Source organism: Enhydra lutris, unplaced genomic scaffold (genome assembly GCF_002288905.1).
Source record: "Enhydra lutris kenyoni isolate GAN:26980312 unplaced genomic scaffold, ASM228890v2 scaffoldscaffold17, whole genome shotgun sequence".
Classification (NCBI taxonomy): domain Eukaryota; kingdom Metazoa; phylum Chordata; class Mammalia; order Carnivora; family Mustelidae; genus Enhydra; species Enhydra lutris.
This window is the reverse complement of record NW_019154101.1, coordinates 12,940,601-12,964,696: the sequence shown is the minus strand read 5'-3', so window position 1 is coordinate 12,964,696 and position 24,096 is coordinate 12,940,601. Positions and strand designations below refer to the sequence as shown.

The 24,096-nt window shown below is 37.2% G+C and overlaps 1 protein-coding gene across 1 annotated transcript in view; it reads left to right on the top strand.

The window, feature by feature from the left end:
• Nucleotides 1–24,096, top strand: part of LOC111147671 (ROS proto-oncogene 1, receptor tyrosine kinase) — a 123,896-nt gene that overhangs the window by 35,633 nt on the left and 64,167 nt on the right. Inside the window, 5 exon segments of the mRNA XM_022503877.1 lie at nt 1,005–1,196; nt 5,072–5,172; nt 21,806–22,020; nt 22,535–22,695; nt 23,089–23,233. Coding sequence (XP_022359585.1) covers nt 1,005–1,196; nt 5,072–5,172; nt 21,806–22,020; nt 22,535–22,695; nt 23,089–23,233 — 814 coding nt within the window.

Here is a 24,096-nt window from a genome sequence, read left to right as displayed (position 1 = left end):
ATTCATTCAATAATGATTTATCTATTACCAATGTGTTGAGAGCCATGAGGATAGGCATGGTAGGGAATATAAAGTGGATAGTAGACATGGACCTGCTTTAAAAAATTCAACCTTATGTGATACAATTCACATACAATCATAGTCACCCTTTTATTGTACAAAATACACTGTTTTTTAGTATGTTCAGTGTTGTGAAAACCATCACTACTTGCCGTTGTTCTTTTGATGAGAACAAATATGTATATACAATAATAGAAGAAGTATACAAAGCGATGTTTAGAGACAAAGCAATGTGGTATAGTCTGTAAGCGCCAATGTTATGTGGGTGGAATGGAGTTGAGTGGAGTAAATTTGAGAATGCTCCCTGGAATGTATTAATTTAAAAATAGTTTTGAAGGAAGAAGTAGAAGAGTGGATGTAAAAACAGCTTTCAAGTATTTGCTCTGTCTCTTACAAATTGCTTAATTCCAGGAAAAATTACTGCTTTGAAACCAGTTAACTTGCGATAGAAATCCCTTATAATGTTAGGGTTACAAAAGCTAATATTTTGAAGATAAAAGTACACACCACCTGACACATAGTAGGTACGCAGTAATGGCCATAACTACTATCAGGGAAATATATTGATAGACATGAGCAAGGAGAGAGGGCATCATTTATCAGGATGTGTACATCTTCTCAAGACTCCAATCAAATGCATTCTGATCTAGCAGTGTTTCAGTTGTCTGGTTGTATGATTAGGAAGAATAAGAATTTAAGGAAGAATTTTAACTCAAAATCAATTTGCTCCCCTTTTTTCTAGGGTCATGAAAAGAGATGAGCTCCACAAGGGTGTTCCTCATGACTAGTATGTTCCCAAGGGTTTGCACATTACCCAGCACATAGTGCTAATAAATATTTGTGATTGGATGAATGTAGCAATTTACTAATGATTGCAATAAACTACTCAGAAATAACCATGTCATGTGAAAAGTATTAACCAATCATCTAATTATGTTTTATAGATACAAAGGCAGTCTCTGTTGACAGGGCACACAGACATTGTGACTCATGTGAAGTTGTTGGTGAATGACATGGTAGTGGATTCAGTTGGAGGTTATCTCTATTGGACCACACTATACTCAGTGGAAAGCACCAGGCTAAATGGAGAAAGTTCCCTTGTACTACAGACACAGTCTTGGATTTCTGGGAGAAAGGTGATAAATTAAAAATAGGATCTGATCACTTACTAATATTCAGTAGTGCTACTGTGTAATTAGGACAATAGTTCAGGTAGAATCTGAAAGGAAATACTGAGATGTTGGTATAACCAAAATTTCTCTAAGTCTCATTTACTTGTCATAATGGATTAAATAAATTAAAATACAGTATGGAGAATTTTGTAATTTGCTTTATCTTGAATGGACTGACACTTAAAAGCATTTTAATTTCTGACTGTTTTTAGAGACCTCAGGAATTGTACTGAATATTTTAGAGCTTCTTGTTGGATAATAATTAGATGTTTTATTATTTTCCATCATTTTTGGGTACAGATTGCTTAGATATTTTGTTATAGTCAATCAATTTTGGGTACTGACTGCTATAAAAACTGTGTGCCTCCTAGGCAAATTATTTGACTTCTCTTTGTTTCCTTATTTGAAAAATGGGAATATTAGCAATTGTCCTACCTCTTAGAGTTATTGGGGTCTTGGGGAGTAGGGAGGGAAAAAAATGGAACAAGATGGGATCAGGAGGGAGACAAACCATAAGAGACTCTTAATCTCACAAAACAAACTGAGGGTTGTTGGGGGCGTGAGGGGTAGGGATAGGGTGGCTGGGTTATGGACATTGGGGAGGATATGTGCTATGGTGAGTGCTGTGAAATGTGTAAGACGGATGATTCACAGACCTGTACCCCTGAAGAAAATAATACATTATATGTTAGTTTAAAAAAAGAGAAAAAGGGAAAAAAAAGATTAAATGAGATAATTAATGGGAGATACTGAGAATAGTTCCAGGGACAGGGTAACCACTCCATAGTTAAGTCCTTATCACTGTAACTAAATCTGAAAAATACACCTAATATAGGAATGTATCTAAACACGTGTTACTTTCATTCTCTTGATCTTCAACTTCTAGATGCAATACCTATTTTCTCAAGACCCTGTAGCTATTCATCTAACTATTTGACTTTTGTGTTTCCTGATCATGTTTACTATAGGAATTTAGAAATCACAGAAAAGCATGAAAAAGAAATAAAGCATTCATACTATTTCGACCTAGGATATTCCTTAAAATTTTTCTTATTTTTAATCTTTTTTTCCTGCCAGTAGAGATAAAATACACACAATATGGACATACCAGATCATTTGTAAACACATTGTGAGCCACATGATCTCAATTCCAGCCTACGTGGACTGTAATTCCTAGAGTATTTAGAAGACCTTATTTGCATATACAGATTATAAAACAGATATTTAAAAGAAATAAAGATTTATACACATATCCAGAGATTAGTCATTTCTATCAAATCGTGAAAACATCCCTTAATTCTACTTTGGAGTCACTTGAGTCTGAATACAGGAGAGTATATTTTTTATGCCTCAGTAATAGGTGAGAGGACAAAGCACTTTTATTTTTGTAAAGGCATATGAAAGATAATATCTCAGGAGTAACTTTCTGTCTATTCCTGGGACTTTGTCAGTAATGTCCCCCCACTGCTGCAATCTGGTCATTTGAGACATATTCACACAGGAAAGTTCTAAAATGGCTCTGGGGACTTTTCTGAAAAGGAGTGAGAAATTAGATTACTCAGCATGTTTGGGGAAACACACCATTCCCTAAATCCCCACTCCAGATCCTCTCATTGTCTGGTGAATGTTGTTGCTTGTACAAATCTGTGTTCTGGGTCCATGGTTTGATGTCTTACTCATCTGCTTCCATTAATGCTAGTGGGTTTTTGAAGGTAACACATTTATACAGAGCAAAACTCTCCATTTCACTGTCATTCCTTCATACGTTACTCATAGATTTATCATGGAGTCATGAGATACTCTGCAATCAACAGATACAATAAAATAGACAATTACTTAGAGAAAGAATGGATATTTATGTGATTCAAAGGGAGAATGCTGTGAGATATTCATCTAAAGTGATACCCTTTGCCACATTTGATCGGGCTGGCTCCTAGCGTGTAGTACATTTTACCACAGGATTAAACCTCCAGCTTTTAGTTTCGATCACAGGGATTATTCCCAAGCCATGGACATTATTAAATGTAACAATGGTTACCAAAGACAAATGGAACATCCTCTGGCTCTGTTTAAATATGGGCCCAAATGATTGATACCAAGGAATGGGGTAATGACACAAAACCTGAATTTTACTTACAGCTCAAATCCTTTGTTGTATTCCAGAACAGGGAGTTGTAGAATATTCCTTTTCAAGAAATAAAAGAGACTTCCTAATTTGGAAAATTCGTGGGCATGTCATTATAAATAACCAAATAGGATTAACCCGATTTCACTCCAACTGAAACATTAGTCAATACATTTCTTTTAGCCTGAGGCAAGGACATGATACAACTCCGCAAAAGCTGGGGATTGCTCGAATAGTGTTTATTTTTTTATTTTTTTAATTTTTATTTTTTTAAAATGTATTTATTTATTTATTTGACAGATAGAGATCACAAGTAGGCAGAGAGGCAAGCAGAAAGAGGGGGAAGCAGGCTCCCTGCTGAGCAGAGAGCCCAATGTGGGGCTTGATCCCAGGACCCTGGGACCATGACCCAAGCTGAAGGCAGAGGTTTAACCCACTGAGCCACCCAGGTGCCCCTTTTTATTTGTTTTTATCTTGTGGGAAAGTAGGTTGAGTTTCCTTGAAGACAGAAGGCTGTTGTGTATGATAGCTGGGGTTCCTTGCAGTCATGTGCCTTGGTAGCAGGCCTTGGGGAACCTGTCAGCAAGGATTTTTAGTTCTTGGATACCTTGCTGTATTCTTTTTTTACATTTCTCCCTGGCTCATCATCTTTGTTTTTCTGCTTCAGCGTCTTGTTAAAGACATAGTCATCAACTTTAATCCTTGATCCCTCTTAGTCCCTAGGTCTGTTCTAGAACCCGTCCATCATTCTGAGGTCAGGCGCCTGGCAATCTCAGCTTGTTTGAAAAATACTTCTAACACCAAAGAAAGAAAAAGAGTTCCCTTGGGTTGTAACTTCTGTCCATGCAGTCTATTTCACAGGAGAAGCAGTCTTTCCTCAGGCCTCACCTAGACAACTGAACATAAAATTAAGACAGGCACTATAACAAGAAGATGAGGGAAGTTTAGTAAGCGGTGGTTTTCAGATGTGAACTGGAAATAGAACTTCATATATACACGACTCTATTAAATTATAACACATAAAACCCCTGTGTATATTATATTTTTTAAATGTGTCAGGATGTTTTGGTTGTAATGAACAGAAAATATAATTTAAAATGGCTTAAGACTTTGATTCTCAAGCTTGGTGACGTATTAGAATTATCTGGAGAATTTGAAAACACACTGGAAATGCAGTTCTATCTCCAGAGGTTATAATTTAATGGGAGGCACTCTGAGAATTGAGGGGGGTTTAAGAACTCAGCAGGTGATTCTAATGTACATCCATGTTTGAAAACAACAGATTTAAATGAAAATGAAATTCATTGGCTTATTTGGCCGGGGTCCAAACTTATGGCTAGCTTTAAGTAAAGCCTAACACAGTGACTCAAAATTCCTGATTCAGTAGGACCTGAAGTGTGGCTGAGAATTTATGATAAGTTTCCAAGTGATGCTGATGTTGTGGGTCCAAGAATCATACTTTGAGAACCACCAGTGCTGAATTTATAGAAGTCTCTGCATTTTGAGGGTTTTTAGGAAACTAGTGTCTATATCCAAATTGCATAGAACGAGGCACACTCATGTAATTTTTATATTCAATGAAAGGTAAAAATTACTGAGTTTATTATTCCAAAGAGGATGTTAAAGAGAAATCTATAGTTTAAGTATGACTTATTCGCAAAGGTATCCTCCAAACATGTATTTGATTCATTTTCTCACCTTGTTTTCTATTTAGGTAATTGCTCTAACTTTAGACCTTAGCGATGGGCTCCTGTATTGGTTGGTTCAAGACAGTCAATGTATTCACCTGTATGCAGCTGTTCTTCGGGGGCAGAGGTAAATAATCTCCTTGAAAACAATTGGTTCAGAATGAGAACGAACTTACTTGACCTCAGTTATGTGATAATGCACAAGAATTCATTTATTCTCCCAATAAACATTTATGAATTATCCACTATTTTTGCAGGCATTGTGGTTGTGGGGAAAGATAGGTTTGTAAACAAATACAGTGGAATATGGTGAATCCTATGATGGGGCAGAAAGAGAGTACAGTGGAGACACTGAGAAGGATGCTTCTCGAGAGCCCAGAAATGGATGGAAGTGTTTTTTTGTTTTCTTAACAAGGCAGAGTGTATATGATAGAGTTAGGCAGAAATTATCTGGTTTTCAACGGGTTTATACCATTTTACATCCCCCCCCTCCCCGCCAGAGATGTATCAAAGTTCTGGTTCTTCCACATCCTCCCAAAAGTCGGCTTTGCAATCTTTTATTTTATTTAAGATTTTATTTATTTATTTGACAGAGAGAGGGAGATCACTAGTAGGCAGAGAGGCAGGCAGAGAGAGGAGGAAGCAGGCTCCCCTCAATCCCAGGACCCTGAGATCATGACCCCAGCCGAAAGCAGAGGCTTAACCCACTGAGCCACCCAGGCACCCTTTGGCAATCTTTTAAATTTCACCATTCACTGTGGTATGTAGCAGTATATCATTGTGCTTTTTAATTTACAGCTGATAATGACAAAAACAGTTTTGACTACTTTTTAGTTTGTTATTGACTATTTATATATCATCTTTTTATTAACATATAATGTATTATTTGTTTCAGGAGTATACAGGTCTGGGAATCATCAGTCTTACACAATTCACAGCACTCACCATAGCACATACCCTCCCCAATATCCATCCCCCAGTAACCCCATTACTCCCACCTACCTCCCCCTCCAGCAACCCTCAGTTTGTTTCCTGAGATTCAGAGTCTCTTATGGTTTGTCTCCCTCTCTGGTTTCATCTTGTTTCATTTTTCCCTCCCTTCCCCTATGATCCTCTGTCTTGTTTCATGATGTGGCCATTCAAATATTTTTTTCACTAATTGACTATATAGCTTTTCATTTTTGAGATGCAGGAGATATTTACGTGTTCTGTATGTAAGTCCTTTGTTAAATATATGTGTTGTGAATATTTTCTCCCAGTATTTGACTTATCTATATATTTGTTGGTAGTGTGTTTTGGTGAGCAGGAGTTTTAATTTTTACTTACTCAATTTATCAATTATTTTATGGTTTGTGTTTTCAGTGACCTCTGTAAGAAATCTTTGTCTATCCCAAGGTTGTGAAGGTTTTTTATAATGCTTTTTAAATTGTTTTAGCTTCCATATTTAAAATATATGACCCATCCAAAATTGTTTTTTAGATATGACTTTTAGATACTGGTTTTTAGATGTTTCTTTTTTATATGAATATCCAATTGTTCTAGTACCATTTGTTTTTCTTCGTTAGAAAGGGAGAGCAAGAGTAGGGGGAGGGGCAGAGGGAATGGGAGAAATTTTTTTTAAAGACTTTATTTATTTAAAAGGTTTATTTATTTGTCAGAGAGCGAGAGAGAGAGCTTTCACACAACAGGGGGAGGGGCAGGCAGAGGGAGAGGAAGAAGCAGGCTCCCTGCTGAACATGGATCCCCCCCTCAACATGGGACTCAATCCCAGGACCCTGGGATCATGACTTGAGCCCAGGGCAGAAACCTAACTGAGTCACCCAGGCATCCCTTAAAGACTTTATTTATCTCTTTGAGAGAGAAAGAGCACACAAGCAAGGAGGTCAGGAGGAGCAGAGGGAGAGCTAGAAACACACTTTGCTGAACCAGGAGCTCTACTCAGGGCTCTATCCCAGGACACTGAGATACCCTGGGATCATAACCTGAGCCAAGGTAGATGCTTAACCGACTGAACCATGCAGGTGCCCCAGAGAGAAAGAGAATCTTAAGCAAGCTCCATGCGCAGTGTAGACCTGACACAGGGCTCTATCTCATGACCCTGAGATCATGACCTGAGCCACAATCAAGAGTCAGATGCTTAACCAACTGAGCTACCTGGGTGCCCCTTCAGTACCATTTGTTAAAAGGATTTGCCTTTCATTATTTAATTGTTTTGGTGTCCTTGTTCAAAATTATTTGACTGAGTATATTTGGGTCTATTTTTGGACTCTATTCTGTTCCTTTGATAATTTGTCTAGTCTCATGTGGATACTACATTTTCTTGATTACTATAAATTTAAAAAAAAACAAAGTTAATATTAAGTCCTTAATTTGTTTTTCTTTTTTAATATTTTTGTTTTGGCTATTCTTCATCCTTTGCCTTTCCAAACAAATTTAAAAATAATCTCACTAATATCTAAAATAAAGCCTGTTGGAATTTTTAAAACAGATTTTATTATTTATTTATTTAGAGTGCATAAAAGTAGGGGGAGAGGCAGAAGGAGAGGGAGTGAATCTTAAGCAGACTCTGGACTGAGCACAGAGCCTGCTATGGGGCTTGATCTCAAACTCTGAAATCATGACCTAAGCCCAAACCAACAGTCGGTTGCTTAACCAACTGAGCCACCCAGGTGCCTCTAGCCTGCTAGTATTTTAAATCTCTTATCAGTTTAGGGACAATGGACATCAAAAATATTGAGTCTTCCAGTCAATGAAAATGATGCCTCTCACCATTTATTTAGGTTTTCTTTAATTTCTTTCAGCAGTGTTTTATAGTTTTCTGTGTAGAAGTGTAGAAGTTTTGTGTATCTTTCATTAATTAATCCTTAAATATCTGATTTTTTTGTGCTTTGTAAGTGGTGTTTTTATAAAAATTGCATTTTCTAAATTCTTATTGCTAGTATAGAGAAATTAATAAAAAAAATTTTTATTTTTTTATTCTGGTTTCATGTAGAAAGCTTTAGCAAGGGTTATAGTAGTCTTTTCAAATGAATTAGGAAGCATTCCCTCTCCCTCAATTTTCTGAATGTTTCTATAGCATTGATATTAATTCCTCTTTAAGTTTTGATAGCATCCACCAATAAATTCATCTGAGCCTGGAGTTCTCTTTGTGGAAAATTGTTTGATTATAAATTTAATATATTTTAAGAATATAGGGTTATTTAAATTTTTATTTCCTCTTGAATCAATTTTGATAATTCATATCTGTTAAGGAATTTATCCATTTTGAATGAGTTGTTAAATTAAATTTAGTAATAGTCCCATGTTATCACTTTAATGTTTATAAGGTCTGTAGTGATGTCCTCCTATAGCTCTGATATTTGTACTTTTTTTTCTTGATCACTCCTCTTAAGGGTTTATCAAATTTATCAATCTTTTTAAAGAACTATCTTCTAGTTATGTTGATTTTTCTCTATGTTTTTCCCTTTTTCTATTTCACTCCTTTCCAGTATTATTTTTCTGTTTTCTCTTTTACTTATTTTAGGTATAACTTCCTCTTATACTTCCAGTTTTTTAAGATGAAAGGAGAAGTCATTGTGTTCAAATCATTCCACTAATATTTTTATAATATTGACATTTAAAGCAGTGAGTTTGTTTTAAAGACCATGTTAGTTGTATTCTATAAATTTTAGTATGCTGTGTTTCATTATCATTGATTTCAAAATATTTTCTAATTTCCCTTATTAGTCTTCTCTGACCCATGTATTTTTAAAATGTATGTTGCTTAGTTTTCAGGTATTTTGGGATTATTTAGGTATTATTTCTATTAATTTCTAATTTAATGTCATTGTGGCCAAAGAACATACTCCATATAATTTTAGTCTTTTGACATTTATTTAGGCTTATTTTATGGCCCACCATTGGGTATGTCATTGTGAATGTTCCACGTGTACTAAAGAAGAATATTTATTCCACTTTTGATTGGTATAGTAGTCTATAACTGTCAAGTACATAAATTGGTTGACAGCATAGTTAAAATATTTGTGTCTACTTGTATTATTTGTCACTGAGAAAGAGGTGTTACAGCCTTCAACTATGTAGATTTGCCTGTAGTTCTCTTTAAGTTATGTGTCTGGGTGCTTTGTGTTTATATTGTTATTTATATACTTGATTATATTGCCTTTTTTTTATTAAATTTTATTTTTTATAAACATATAATATATTTTTATCCCCAGGGGTACAGGTCTGTGAATCGCCAGGTTTACACATTTCACAGCACTCACCATAGCACATACCCTCCCCAATGTCCATAACCCCACCCCCCTCTCCCAAACCCCTCCCCCCATCAACCCTCAGTTTGTTTTGTGAGATTAAGAGTCACTTATGGTTTGTCTCCCTCCCAATCCCATCTTGTTTCATTTACTCTTCTCCTACCCCCTTAACCCCCCATGTTGCATCTCCTCTCCCTCATATCAGGGAGATCATATGATAGTTGTCTTTCTCCGATTGACTTATTTTGCTAAGCATGATACCCTCTAGTTCCATCCAGTGCAAATGGCAAGATTTCATTTCTTTTGATGGCTGCATAGTATTCCGTTGTGTATATATACCACATCTTCTTTATCCATTCGTCTGTTGATGGACATCTAGGTTCTTTCCATAGTTTGGCTATTGTAGACATTGCTGCTATAAACATTCGGGTGCACGTGCCCCTTCAGATCACTACGTTTGTATCTTTAGGGTAAATACCCAGCAGTGCAATTGCTGGGTCATAGGGTAGTTCTAGTTTCAACATTTTGAGGAACCTCCATGCTGTTTTCCAGAGTGGTTGCACCAGCTTGCATTCCCACCAACAGTGTAGGAGGGTTCCCCTTTCTCCGCATCCTCGCCAGCATCTGTCATTTCCTGACTTGTTAATTTTAGCCATTCTGACTGGTGTGAGGTGATACCTCATTGTGGTTTTGATTTGTATTTCCCTGATGTCGAGTGATATGGAGCACTTTTTCATGTGTCTGTTGGCCATCTGGATGTCTTCTTTGCAGAAATGTCTGTTCATGTCTTCTGCCCATTTCTTGATTGGATTATTTGTTCTTTGGGTGTTGAGTTTGCTAAGTTCTTTATAGATTTTGGACACTAGCCCTTTATCCGATATGTCGTTTGCAAATATCTTCTCCCATTCTGTCAGTTGTCTTTTGGTTTTGTTAACTGTTTCCTTTGCTGTGCAAAAGCTTTGGATCTTGATAAAATCCCAATAGTTCATTTTTGCCCTCGCTTCCCTTGCCTTTGGCGATGTTCCTAGGAAGATGTTGCTGCGGCTGAGGTCGAAGAGGTTGCTGGCTGTGTTCTCCTCAAGGATTTTGATGGATTCCTTTCTCACATTGAGATCCTTCATCCATTTTGAGTCTATTTTTGTGTGTGGTGTAAGGAAATGATCCAATTTCATTTTTCTGCATGTGGCTGTCCAATTTTCCCAACACCATTTATTGAAGAGGCTGTCTTTTTTCCATTGGACATTCTTTCCTGTTTTGTCGAAGATTAGTTGACCATAGAGTTGAGGGTCTATTTCTGGGCTCTCTATTCTGTTCCATTGATCTATGTGTCTGTTTTTGTGCCAGTACCATGCTGTCTTGATGATGACAGCTTTGTAATAGAGCTTGAAGTCCGGAATTGTGATGCCACCAACTTTGGCTTTCTTTTTCAATATTCCTTTGGCTATTCGAAGTCTTTTCTGGTTCCATATAAATTTTAGGATTATTTGTTCCATTTCTTTGAAAAAAATGGATAGTACTTTGACAGGAATTGCATTAAATGTGTAGATTGCTTTAGGTAGCATAGACATTTTCACAATATTTATTCTTCCAATCCAGGAGCATGGAACATTTTTCCATTTCTTTGTGTCTTCCTCAATTTCTTTCATGAGTACTTTATAGTTTTCTGTGTATAGATTCTTAGTCTCTTTGGTTAGGTTTATTCTTAGGTATCTTATAGTTTTGGGTGCAATTGTAAATGGGATTGACTCCTTAATTTCTCTTTCTTCTGTCTTGTTGTTGGTGTAGAGAAATGCAACTGATTTCTGTGCATTGATTTTATATCCTGACACTTTACTGAATTCCTGGACAAGTTCTAGCAGTTTTGGAGTGGAGTCTTTTGGGTTTTCCACATATATTATCATATCATCTGTGAAGAGTGATAGTTTGACTTCTTCTTTGCCGATTTGGATGCCTTTAATTTCCTTTTGTTGTCTGATTGCTGAGGCTAGGACTTCTAGTACTATGTTGAATAGCAGTGGTGATAACGGACATCCCTGCTGTGTTCCTGACCTTAGTGGAAAAGCTTTCAGTTTTTCTCCATTGAGAATGATATTTGCGGTGGGTTTTTCATAGATGGCTTTGATAATATTGAGGTATGTGCTCTCTATCCTGACACTTTGAAGAGTTTTGATCAGGAAGGGATGCTGTACTTTGTCAAATGCTTTTTCAGCATCTATGGAGAGTATCATATGGTTCTTGTTCTTTCTTTTATTAATGTGTTGTATCACATTGGTTGATTTGCGGATGTTGAACCAACCTTGCAGCCCTGCAATAAATCCCACTTGGTCGTGGTGAATAATCCTTTTAATGTACTGTTGAATCCTATTGGCTAGTATTTTGGCGAGAATTTTTGCATCTGTGTTCATCAAGGATATTGGTCTGTAGTTCTCTTTTTTGATGGGATCCTTGTTTGGTTTTGGGATCAAGGTGATGCTGGCCTCATAAAATGAGTTTGGAAGTTTTCCTTCCATTTCTATTTTTTGGAACAGTTTCAGGAGAATAGGAATTAGTTCTTCTTTAAATGTTTGGTAGAATTCCCCCGGGAAGCCGTCTGGCCCTGGGCTTTTGTTTGTTTGGAGATTTTTGATGACTGTTTCAATCTCCTTACTGGTTATGGGTCTGTTCAGGCTTTCTATTTCTTCCTGGTTCAGTTGTGGTAGTTTATATGTCTCTAGGAATGCATCCATTTCTTCCAGATTGTCCAATTTGTTGGCGTAGAGTTGCTCATAGTATGTTCTTATAATTGTCTGTATTTCTTTGTTGTTAGTTGTGATCTCTCCTCTTTCATTCCTGATTTTATTTATTTGGGTCCTTTCTCTTTTCTTTTTGATAAGTCTGGCCAGGGGTTTATCAATTTTATTAATTCTTTCAAAGAACCAGCTCCTAGTTTCGTTGATTTGTTTTTTTTTTTTTTTTTTGTTTCTATTTCATTGATTTCTGCTCTGATCTTTATGATTTCTCTTCTCCTGCTGGGTTTAGGGTTTCTTTCTTGTTCTTTATCTAGCTCTTTTAGGTGTAGGGTTAGGTTGTGTACCTGAGACCTTTCTTGTTTCTTGAGAAAGGCTTGTACCGCTGTATATTTTCCTCTCAGGACTGCCTTTGTTGTGTCCCACAGATTCTGAACCGTTGTGTTTTCATTATCATTTGTTTCCATGAATTTTTTCAATTCTTCTTTAATTTCCTGGTTGACCCATTCATTCTTTAGAAGGATGCTGTTTAGTCTCCATGTGTTTGGGTTCTTTCCAAATTTCCTCTTGTGATTGAGTTCTAGCTTCAGAGCATTGTGGTCTGAAAATATGCAGGGAATGATTCCAATCTTTTGATACCGGTTGAGACCTGATTTAGGACCGAGGATGTGATCTATTCTGGAGAATGTTCCATGTGCACTAGAGAAGAATGTGTATTCTGTCGCTTTGGGATGAAAGGTTCTGAATATATCTGTGAAGTCCATCTGGTCCAGTGTGTCATTTAAGGCCTTGATTTCCTTGTTGATCTTTTGCTTGGATGATCTGTCCATTTCAGTGAGGGGAGTGTTAAAGTCCCCTACTATTATTGTATTATTGTCGATGTGTTTCTTTGATTTTGTTATTAATTGGTTTATATAGTTGGCTGCTCCCATGTTTGTGGCATAGATATTTAAAATTGTTAGATCTTCTTGTTGGACAGATCCTTTGAGTATGATATAGTGTCCTTCTTCATCTCTTATTATAGTCTTTGGCTTAAATCTAATTGATCTGATATAAGGATTGCCACTCCTGCTTTCTTCTGATGTCCATTAGCATGGTCAATTCTTTTCCACCCCCTCACTTTAAATCTGGAGGTGTCTTCAGGTTTAAGATGAGTTTCTTGTAGGCAACATATAGATGGGTTTTGTTTTTTTATCCATTCTGATACCCTGTGTCTTTTGATTGGGGCATTTAGCCCATTAACATTCAGGGTAACTATTGAGAGATATTAATTTAGTGCCATTATATTGCCTGTAAGGTGACTGTTATTGTATATTGTCTCTGTTCCTTTCTGATCTACTACTTTTAGGGTCTCTCTTTGCTTAGAGGACCCCTTTCAATATTTCCTGTAGAGCTGGTTTGGTATTTGCAAATTCTTTCAGTTTTTGTTTGTCCTGGAAGCTTTTAATCTCTCCTTCTATTTTCAATGATAGCCTAGCTGGATATAGTATTCTTGGCTGCATGTTTTTCTCATTTAGTGCTCTGAATATATCATGCCAGCTCTTTCTGGCCTGCCAGGTCTCTGTGGATAAATCTGCTGCCAATCTAATATTTTTACTGTTTTATGTTACAGACTTCTTTTCCCGGGCTGCTTTCAGGATTTTCTCTTTGTAGCTAAGACTTGTAAATTTTACTATTAGGTGATGGGGTGTGGACCTATTCTTATTGATTTTGAGGGGGGTTCTCTGAACCTCCTGGATTTTGATGCTTGTTCCCTTTGCCATATTGGGGAAATTCTCTCCAATAATTCTCTCCAATATACCTTCTGCTCCCCTCTCTCTTTCTTCTTCTTCTGGAATCCCAATTATTCTAATGTTGTTTCATCTTATGGTGTCACTTATCTCTCGAATTCTCCCCTCATGGTCCAGTAGCTGTTTGTCCCTCTTTTGCTCAGCTTCTTTCTTCTCTGTCATTTGGTCTTCTATATCGCTAATTCTTTCTTCTGCTTCATTTATCCTAGCAGTGAGAGCCTCCATTTTTTATTGCACCTCATTAATAGCTTTTTTGATTTCAACTTGGTCAGATTTTAGTTCTTTTATTTCTCCAGAAAGGGCTTTTATATCTTCCAAGAGAGTTTCTCTAATATCTTCCATGCCTTTTTCGAGCCCGGCTAGAACCTTGAGAATCGTCATTCTGAACTCTAGATCTGACATATTACCAATGTCTGTATTGATTAGGTCCCTAGCCTTTGGTCCTGCCTCTTGTTCTTTTTTTTGTGGTGAATTTTTCCGCCTTGTCATTTTGTCCAGATAATAGTATATGAAGGAGCAAGTAAAATACTAAAAGGGTGGCAACAACCCCAGGAAAATATGCTTTAGCAAATCAGAAGAGATCCCAAATCGTGAGGGGGGAGAAGGGGGACAAAAAGAGGTTCAAAAAAAAAAAAAAACTATTAGAAAAAGAAAACCAATAAAGAAAAAATATAAAAAGGAAAAAAATATATATATATTAGATAAACTAGTTAAAAAACGTTAAAAACGTTAAAAAGAAAAGGGTTTACCCTAAAAAAATTTAGAAGAAGAGCAAAAAAAAATTGAAAAAGAATAAAAAATTAAATCAACTGGAAGGCTAAAGAATCATGGGGAGAAAGCCATGAGTTCCGTGCTTTGCTTTCTCCTCCTCTGGAATTCCGCTGCTCTCCTTGGTATTGAAACTGCACTCCTTGGTAGGTGAACTTGGTCCTGGCTGGGTTTCTTGTTGATCTTCTGGGGGAGGGGCCTGTTGTAGTGATTCTCAAGTGTCTTCGCCCCAGGCGGAGTTGCACCGCTCTTACCCGGGGCCAGTCTGAGTAATCGCTCGGGTTTGCTTTCGGGAGCTTTTGTTCCCTGAGCGCTTTCCGTAGAGTTCCGGAGGGCGGGAATGAAGATGGCGGCCTCCCGTTCTCCGGCCCGGAGGAGCCGAGAGCCCAGGGCCCCACTCCTCAGTGCGCCCTCAGAGAACAGCGCCCAATTACTCCCGTCACCCTGCCTCCGGCCGCGCTCCGAGCTGACCGAGCCTGCGACTGCTTTAGGGTAACCCCGAGCTTAGAGGTCACTCCTCGGCTCTGTCTCTGTAGCCGGCTTCCCCGTTCTAATACCTGTAAGCTCTGCGACACTCAGACACCCCCGATCCTTCTGTGGCCCTGCGGGACCTGAGGCCACGCTAACCCCGCGCGGGCTTCACCCCGGTTAAGCCTCTGGAGCGATGTCCCTCAGTGGAACAGACTTTTAAAAGTCCCAATTTTGTGCTCCGTTGCTCTGCCGCTTGCCGGGAGGCCCCCGCCCCCACCGTGGTCTATCTTCCCGTCGCTTTGGATTCACTTCTCCGCCAGTCCTACCTTTCAGAAAGTGGTTGATTTTCTGTTTCTAGAGTTGCTGTTCTTCTTCTCTTCGATCTCGCGTTGGATTTGTAGGTGTTTGCAATCTTTAGATAAGCTATCTAGCTGATCTCCCGCTACCTGAAGTAGTCTCAGCCTGCTACTTCTCTGCCATCTTGACTCCTCCCAGAAGTTTTCTTGATATATTGCCTTTTATCAGGATAAAATACCCTCATTAATCTATAGTATTACTCTTCATCTTAGGGAACACCTTTTCTGATAATCGCTATAGCTCAGCAGCTTTCTTAAGCTTAGTGCTTATATGGTACATCTCTATCCATCCCTTTACTTTCATTCAGCTTTTGTCTTTATGTTTAAAATATGTTTCTTGTAAACAACATAAAGGGTTTTGTTTTCTTATGCAGTCTGATGATTTCTGTCTTTTAATTGGATGTTGCTTCATTTACATTTAATATAATTAATATATTTGGGTTAAAATTTATCATCTTGATGTTTGACTTCCGTTTGTCTCATCAGTTCTTTGCTGCATCTATTTATTTCCATTTTTGAGGGTGAATAAAATCATTTTTAGTATTGCATTTTATCTCCTCTCATGACATTTTAATTATGTCTACTTATTTTTTTTAAGTTGCTTTAGGGAATACAATATTCATTTTTTACTGAAACCTTCACTTTATCATAGTCAATATTCAAAATAATTTTATTTCATGTATTAAAAATTTTAAGACAAGGGATCCTTGGTGGCTCAGTTGGTTGAGCATCGGACTCTTGATCTCAGCTCAGGTCTTGATCCCAGGGTTGTGAGATCAAGCCCTGCACTGGACTCCACACTGGGCATGGAACCTAGTTAAAAAAAAAAAAATTATGACTGGGGCGCCTCGGTGGCTCAGTGGATTAAAGCCTCTGCCTTCGGCTCGGGTCATGATCCCAGGGTCCTGGGATCAAGCCCTACATCGGGCTCTCTGCTCAGCGGAGAGCCTACTTCCTCCTCTCTCTCTGCCTCTCTGCCTACTTGTGATCTCTGTCTGTCAAATAAATAAATAAAATCTTAAAAAAAATTATGACAATGTATTGTAATTATTATCCTTTGTGTGTTTGCTGTCATATATTTTACTTTTACCCCAGCATAAATCCATGTTTGTTACTATTTTTAGTTTAAACAGCCAACAGTGGGGAACCTGGGTGGCTCACCCAGTTGAATGAATTTTAATTTTGGCTCAGGTCATGAGATTGAACCCTGTGTGAGGTTCTGTTCTGGGCATGGAGTCTTCTTGAAATTCTCTCTCTGTCTGTTCTCTGTCTCCCTGTCTTAAAAAAAAATTGATAAACAGCCAACAGTTTTTTAACTTCAAGGCAGAAGTTATAGATCTCAAATTTAAATAAAGGATGTTAAGCCATTAGAGAACAGCATTTAGATAATTTAGAAATCTTTTTTTCCCATAGCTGAAAAAACACTCAGAGATGTGCAAATTTGCATAAATAGATGGTCAGTAAAGGGTTAAAGTAAAACAAAAGATAATGCTTTGGGGCAGAGATTTTTTAATGGGAATTAAACCTTTTCTTATTTATTTTTCTTTTCTTTCATTTTTTTAAAGATTTTATTCATTTATTTGACAGAGTGAGATCACAAGTAAGCAGAGAGGCAGTCAGAGAGAGAGGGGAAAGCAGGCTCCCCGCTGAGCAGAGAACCTGGATGCGGGGCTTGCTGGGATCATGACCCGAGCCAAAGGTAGAGGTTTAACCCATTGAACCACCCAGGCGCCCCTCTTTTTTTTCATTTTTATTAGGTTTTTAATTTTAATTCCAGTATAGTTAACATATTAATGTTATATTAGTTTCAGGTGTGCAATACAGTGATGTAACAATTTTATCATGGTGATAAGCATACTCTTTAATCCCTATCACCTATGTCACCTATCCCCCCACACACTTTCTGTCTGGTAACCATCAGTTTGTTCTCTACAATTAGGAGTCTGTTCCTTGGTTTGTCTCTCTCACTTTCTCTTTTTTCCCTTTGTTCATTTGTTTTAATTCTTAAATTCCTTAATATGAATGAGATTATATGGTATTTGTCTTTTTCTGACTGACTTATTTTGCTTAGCATTATGCTTTCTAGGTCTATCCATGTTGTTGCAAGATTTAATTCCTTTTATGGCTGAATAATATTGCATGATATATGTATCTTCTTTATCCATTCAACTATTGATGGATGCTTGGACTGTTTTCATAATTTGGCTATTGTAAATAATGCTGCAGTAAACATAGGGGTGCACATATCCTTTTGAATTAGTGTTTTTCTATTCTTTGGGTAAATACCCAGTAGTGCGATTATTGGATCTTAGAGTAGTTCTATTTTTAATTTTTTGAGGAAACTCCATATGCTTTCCATAGTGGCTGCACTAGTTTGCATTTCCACTAACAGTGCCTGAGGGTTCCTTTTTTCCAATGTCCTTGCCAACACTTTGTGTTTTTTATTTTAGCCATTCTGATAAGTGTGAGGTGATATCTCATTGTAGTTTTGATCTGTGTGTCTCTGGTAAGTGATGTTGAGCACCTTTTCATGTGTCTGTTGGCCATATGTATGTCTTCTTTGGAGAAATGTCTGTTCATGTCTTCTGCCTATTTTTTAACTAGATTATTTGTGTTTTAGGTATTGAGTTGTATCAGCTTTTTATGTTTTGGATACTAACCCTTAATTAGGTAAATAAATATTTGCAAATATCTTCTCCCATTCAGTAGGTTGTCTTTTAGTTTTGTTGATTATTTCCTTCACTGTGCAGAAGCTTTTTATTTTGATGTAGTCCCAATAATTTATTTTTGCTTTTATTTCCCTCACCTCAGGAGACATATCTAGAAAAATGTTGCTATGGCCAATGTCAGAGAAATTACTGCTTGTGCTCTTTTCTAGGATTTTTATGGTTTTATGTCTCACATTTAGGTCTTTAATCCACTGTGAATTTGTGTATGGTGTAAGAAAGTGGTCCAGTTTCATTCTTTTGCATGTACCTGCTCTAGGGTAGAGTTTTCTAATATTGGGTTCTTGGATCCCAGGGAGTTTGGAGGGCTTCAGAATGTGTATGAGTACTCTGAACTTGAGGATCCATGCTTTTCATCAATTTGGGAGCCTAATCTTAAAAAGGCAAAGAACTACTGCTACATGAAGACAATGACAAGACTACTTTTAGATTAAAAGATTCATTTTTTTTTGGTTACTGGAAAAACTCTTAATCATAGAGACAATGAAAAAGGAATATACACATTTGAATATGTATACAAACATATAGTGTGTATAAGCAAATACACAACAATCTGAGTAACCAAGTTTTTCATATCTACTATGGCATTCAGCTTTGGCTTTTATCCTGCCTGTGAGCCACAGAAAACTGGTTGTTCCTTTCCTTGGAAATGTAAGGTACTGGTAATCTGATTGCCAAAAGAATCTAAGATAATATATTTAAAGTGATAGTGTCCTTAAGGATTATGATTCATTCTGTGTCTGTATATCCTGGAGGGCTGGTTAGCTGGTTTTTGATGAGAGCCCAGCTCCTTGAGCGTCCAGAGAATTGATATCACTGAACAGGTAGAGAAAGGAGGTTTCTCCTTTAAAAATACATTTCCTCATCTAAAGGTTAATAATGTTTCTGTGTATGCCTTCACAATCAAGTGCAGCAGTGCTTGGCCATGGATAGGCACTTTTGCCCTCCAAGTAAGTCTTGCCTTTTTTATCATATCAGGAAATAAAAGTTGTACAGAAAGAGAGGGATTCCAGAACGTCTTACAAGTAAAGAACTTTTTCTTATATATAGCCTAGATTCCTTCTTCTACATTTTAAGTTCCTTTTCTTTAGTTTAGCTCAGCACTAATAAAAATATAATATGAACCACATATGTAACTGTAAATTTCCTGGTTGACTCATTGAAAAAAGTAAAAAGATACAGGTAAATTATTAATTCATATTAGTTCTTGAATATCCAGAGTGCATTTTACATATACAGCACATCTCACCTCATACATTAAGTTTTCATAGGAAATACTTGATCTGTGTTGAGATTTTATAAAATTTGCAGTTGAAAAAGTTGGTTTATATGCCCAAGTTTTTCAAATACTTAAAATTTTTCTAATAAATCAAACATATGATTCATAATATATGAGTCAAATATTAGTTTTAAAACTTAACCTAAATTAATTGAAGTTAAATAACATGAAAAATTCAGTTCCTCCATCATATTCAGTATTCAGTAGTCACATGTGGTTTGTGGCTAGTATGTTGGGCAGTCACAGCTCTGGCTTGTAGTAAAGATGAGATGAGCTGTTGGCTGCGACTCAGTATATTCTGAACTCACCAACCGTAGTGGAGCTACTCTCGAAATTGCTCTTCCCTCTCCTATGTCCGTCCATTCTCTTCAGTTTATAAGAGAATGAATCAGTTACAAGTATAACAACATATCTGACTTGGAAGTTCAAGAGAGTGCCTCTATCAAAAGTTCAGATGTATTTAGTTATGTCAGGACTGATTACGTTACTCCAAAGGAGCCAACGCCCTTGCTGTTCCCTTTGTCTGATATGTTCCCAGACTCAGTTCCTTTGGTTAACTGGTATTCTGTCTGCATGGCTCAGTTTAAACATTGTTCTTTAAGAAACGCTTTTTCTGACCAGACCCTAGTAGGTCTCCTTGTTCAGGAACCCACTCCACCTTTCTTCTTACAGTGCTGTTCAGCAGGGCTGTTGTTTAATCATCTTCTACCAGACTGCCTTTTCTGCTAGCCTGTGCATGCTGTGAGGGTGGGGATTGTATTTGTTTTATTTACCACTGCATTCTTGGTGACTAACACAGAACTAGGCACAGAACATTTGTTGCATGGATGAGTAAATGAATGAACCTTCAGCCTAGTAGCCTCAGCTGACCTCCATACACAACTTCATAGTATCATGGAAGAATTTGTCTTTTTATGACTTTCCTGTTGAGCTTTGATTTAAATCCAGCTTCACTTATTGCTGAAGACTGAAGGGTTTAAAATTTCAGGTGGAAGGAAGCCCCATACTGACCTCCTGAAAGTGAAGAGGTTTTGCTGATGTCGTGCTGTGAACATTGGAGGTCAAGAATTTCCTGGTTAGCTCAGGAGATTTTTACAGGGGAGGAGACGTCAGCTGGATATGAGGGGCAATCTAAGCCGGTAGCAACTGAGGGATATCTAGTCTCACCTGACAGGGAAATCTGTCCTGGGGATTATTTTGGAAATGTTGAAACAAAGAACCTGGTGAGCAAAACTAACACAAATGAGTTCACAGGATACAGGCTGCAGCAGCTCTGTGGGTGGTCCAGAGAAGGCTGGCCTCTTTAGACCCCATGCATCCCACTTGGTGAGGTTCCTTCCATTTGGAATTTGGTTTTATGTATTACACAAGGTTGCTGGAAAGTTCTAATGAGAAATAAAAATAACAAGGTGTAAAATTAGACTAGTGGGTGAAAGTCCAAAAAACGAATCAGATACTGTTTTCATAACTGTGTAGGTATAAATAGAGTATTTTACTAGAAAAAAGATGATGAGAATAGTCCTTGTGAATATACTTCTTTATAAGGTTCCCAATTTCCAGCTATGGTCCCCTTAGGTAGTTTCAGTTTTGTCAGGGAGGTATTGTGAAATTTACAGATCAAAATTTGTATGTATTTTGATTTTAAACACCATACTTCAATACTTTCTAAAGAAGGGCATGTCAATGCTACAAAGCTTTAGAAAAATCATTAAAAGAAAAAAACGTCATTGAAAGGCTAAACATCATTGAGATAGTTTTTATTTATTGAGTACTAGGCAACTGGAGTAATTTGAGAAACCATCAAGCAGATTTTTAAAATAAAAATTGTAAAATTCTGTCATTGAGAAAAAAACTGTAAAATCAGTTTAAGTAATAGTCTGTTAACTTGAATCCCCCAGTCTGAAAAGGAGCATTTTGAATAAGCTGAAGAGCTTAATGAGTATCACTGAAGAACAATTGTGAATAGTATAAAGTGAAGGACCAAACATGCTAGAATGATGAATGGCAAATAAGGAAGGCAACTAACCAACTATAGGAAGGAGGCATGGCACAATGAGGAAAAAGCAGTTAATATTGAGCAGTTAATATTTTAACAAATACTTCCAAGAATTGAAAGTATTTGTTAAAACCTGTGTATCATCTTGCCATTGCAATATCACTTTAAGGAGAAAAGTCCTAGAAAATTTGCTTTAGGTATACTTGAACAAAAATGCAAAAAAATCAATTTTCTATGGAACTAAAGATAGCAATGATTATTGTTGGAAAGTATTTCCTTTTTGTTTTTGTATACACAAACACACACTCTCACAAACACATATTCTCTCCCGTAAGGCATGTACCAGCCTTTTCCCTTCACTTTAGGTACACATGCTAATTGGTTTCATGTCTTCGCAGCTCTGGGGAGACCAACATCACAGAATTTGCAGCCTGGAGTACCTCAGAAATTTCCCAGAACACACTGATGTACTATAGTGGTCGGCTCTTCTGGATCAATGGCCTTAAGATTATCACAGCTCAGGAAATAGGTCAGAGAGCCAGTGTTTCGGTTTTGGAACCAGCCCCATTTAATCAGTTCACAATTATTCAGAGTTCCCTCAAGCCTCTGCCAGGTACAAGATTTTATTCCTGCTTACCCACTCCCCTCTAAATTTTTTATTAAATAAATGTTTAGGTTGGGATTTTTTTTTCTTAAGAATTATGTCTTTTTTTAAAAAAGTTTTATTTATTTATTTGAGGAAAAGACAGTGAGAGAGAGCATGAGAGGGGAGAAGGTCAGAGGGAGAAGCAGACTCCCCATGGAGCAGGGAGCCTTACTCAGGACTTGATCCTGCGACTCTGGGATCATGACCTGAGCCGAAGGCAGTTGCTCAACCAACCGAGCCACCTAGGTGCCCAAAAATTATGTCTTAAAAAGAAAAAGGCTTTAGTAGTTTCCATTGGTCAATTCACTCTTAACCAAATTTGCAGCATGTAACAGGTAAAGAAAATTTTCAGGATATATTAAAGGAAAGGAAATTTCATTTTGGTACCAATTATTAGTAACTTCCATTATTTTTCCATGTTTTCTATGATGATTGAGAATCTTAAATTCTTTTCCCCTCTATTCTTTCTTTCATCCCATAGGCAACTTTTCCATTACCCCCAAGGTTATCCCAGATTCTGTTCAAGAGTCTTCATTTAGGATCGAAGGGAATGCTTCAAGTTTCCAAATCCTGTGGAATGCTCCCCCAGCAGTGGACTGGGGTGTAATTTTCTACAGTGTGGAATTCAGTTCTCTATCTAAGGTATAGTGTGGGTTCTAGTAGCTTCCAGTTCTTAAGCAGTCTGTACCATTTGCATCAGCCCTGCCTGCGCTGATTTGTGCTTCTTCCATTTAGCCAAGCCCGTCTATTTCCTTTGTTGTTCCCATACATTTGGTTATTTTTCCTGAGAGCCCTTGTTTATAGCCAGTCTCTGACCATTTTGGGGTTAGTGGTAACAGTTTGTTTGTTAGATACATTTTAACTGGTCTGTGTGGAACCACATGGAACTGACCAACATTAGCATTTCCAAAATTGCAGGTTTTGACTTTACATGTGAACCAGAGTTTGGGGATTTTAGTTAATTAGGAATAAAGGATTTTATGATTCTCTCACTAAGAAAATAATGTGTTGTGTTTTTTTTTTCTTATATTTTAGTTCCTGGCTAGTGAACAACAGCTTTCACCTGTATTTACTGTGGAAGGTCTGGAGCCTTTTGCCTTCTTTAATCTCTCTGTCACTCCTTATACGTACTGGGGAAAAGGCCCCAAAACATCTCTGTCACTTCGAGCACCAGAAACAGGTACATGGGTCAAAATCTCTTTTACAAAAGGCAGAACCTCACTTTCTATGACCTAGAATAAATAACTACTAATTAAAAAAAAAAGACCCTTTTAATGCTTTTGGAGATTAGAATAGCACCATTAAAATAAATCTGAATAATTTATTCCAAAAGCACATATCAAAGATTTCTTAGATACTGCTTTACTTGTTTATCATAATATATCTGATGCAGAAATTTCAGGAAATTTGTGAAACACCTGATAAGGAAAATGGGCATATAACAGCAGAGACACTTTCATGGAAGGCAGGCTTGCCGGTAGAAGTTCTCATGGATGGTAGCTTAGAGTCTTCCAAAGATGAATAACTGATTTGTCTAAATTTAATGTTTCTCTTTGGTATATATTTTAAAAAGAATATTAGTCATATCTTTATATGTGTATTGCTATAAAATATGCAAAGCACATTTATATGTATCACTCCTTTATTAAACATTTGTTGCATACCTATCACGTGTCAGAAACATCATTTCATCCTTTCGTTTGACCCTCACCCTGCTCTGAGGAAGGTAGGACAGGTGTTATTATCTCATTTATGCAAATGAGAAACCAGAATCCCGGTGGCTCCCCAATGTTGCATAGCTAGTTTAGTGGCAGGGCTGGGACTTAATCCAGACTTTTTGCTGTTGTTTGGTCAAATCTCCTTTCGGTCATTTCTGCAAATGTGGTCAATGATAGTATCCTATTGATTTATTTAATATCAGCATATTAGCACAGGACCTGGCAGACAGTGAGAGCTCAGTAAGCATAGACATCCATTCACCATTGTGGGTTTTTGTTTTTTTTTTTTTAAGATTTTATTTATTTATTTGACAGACAGAGATCA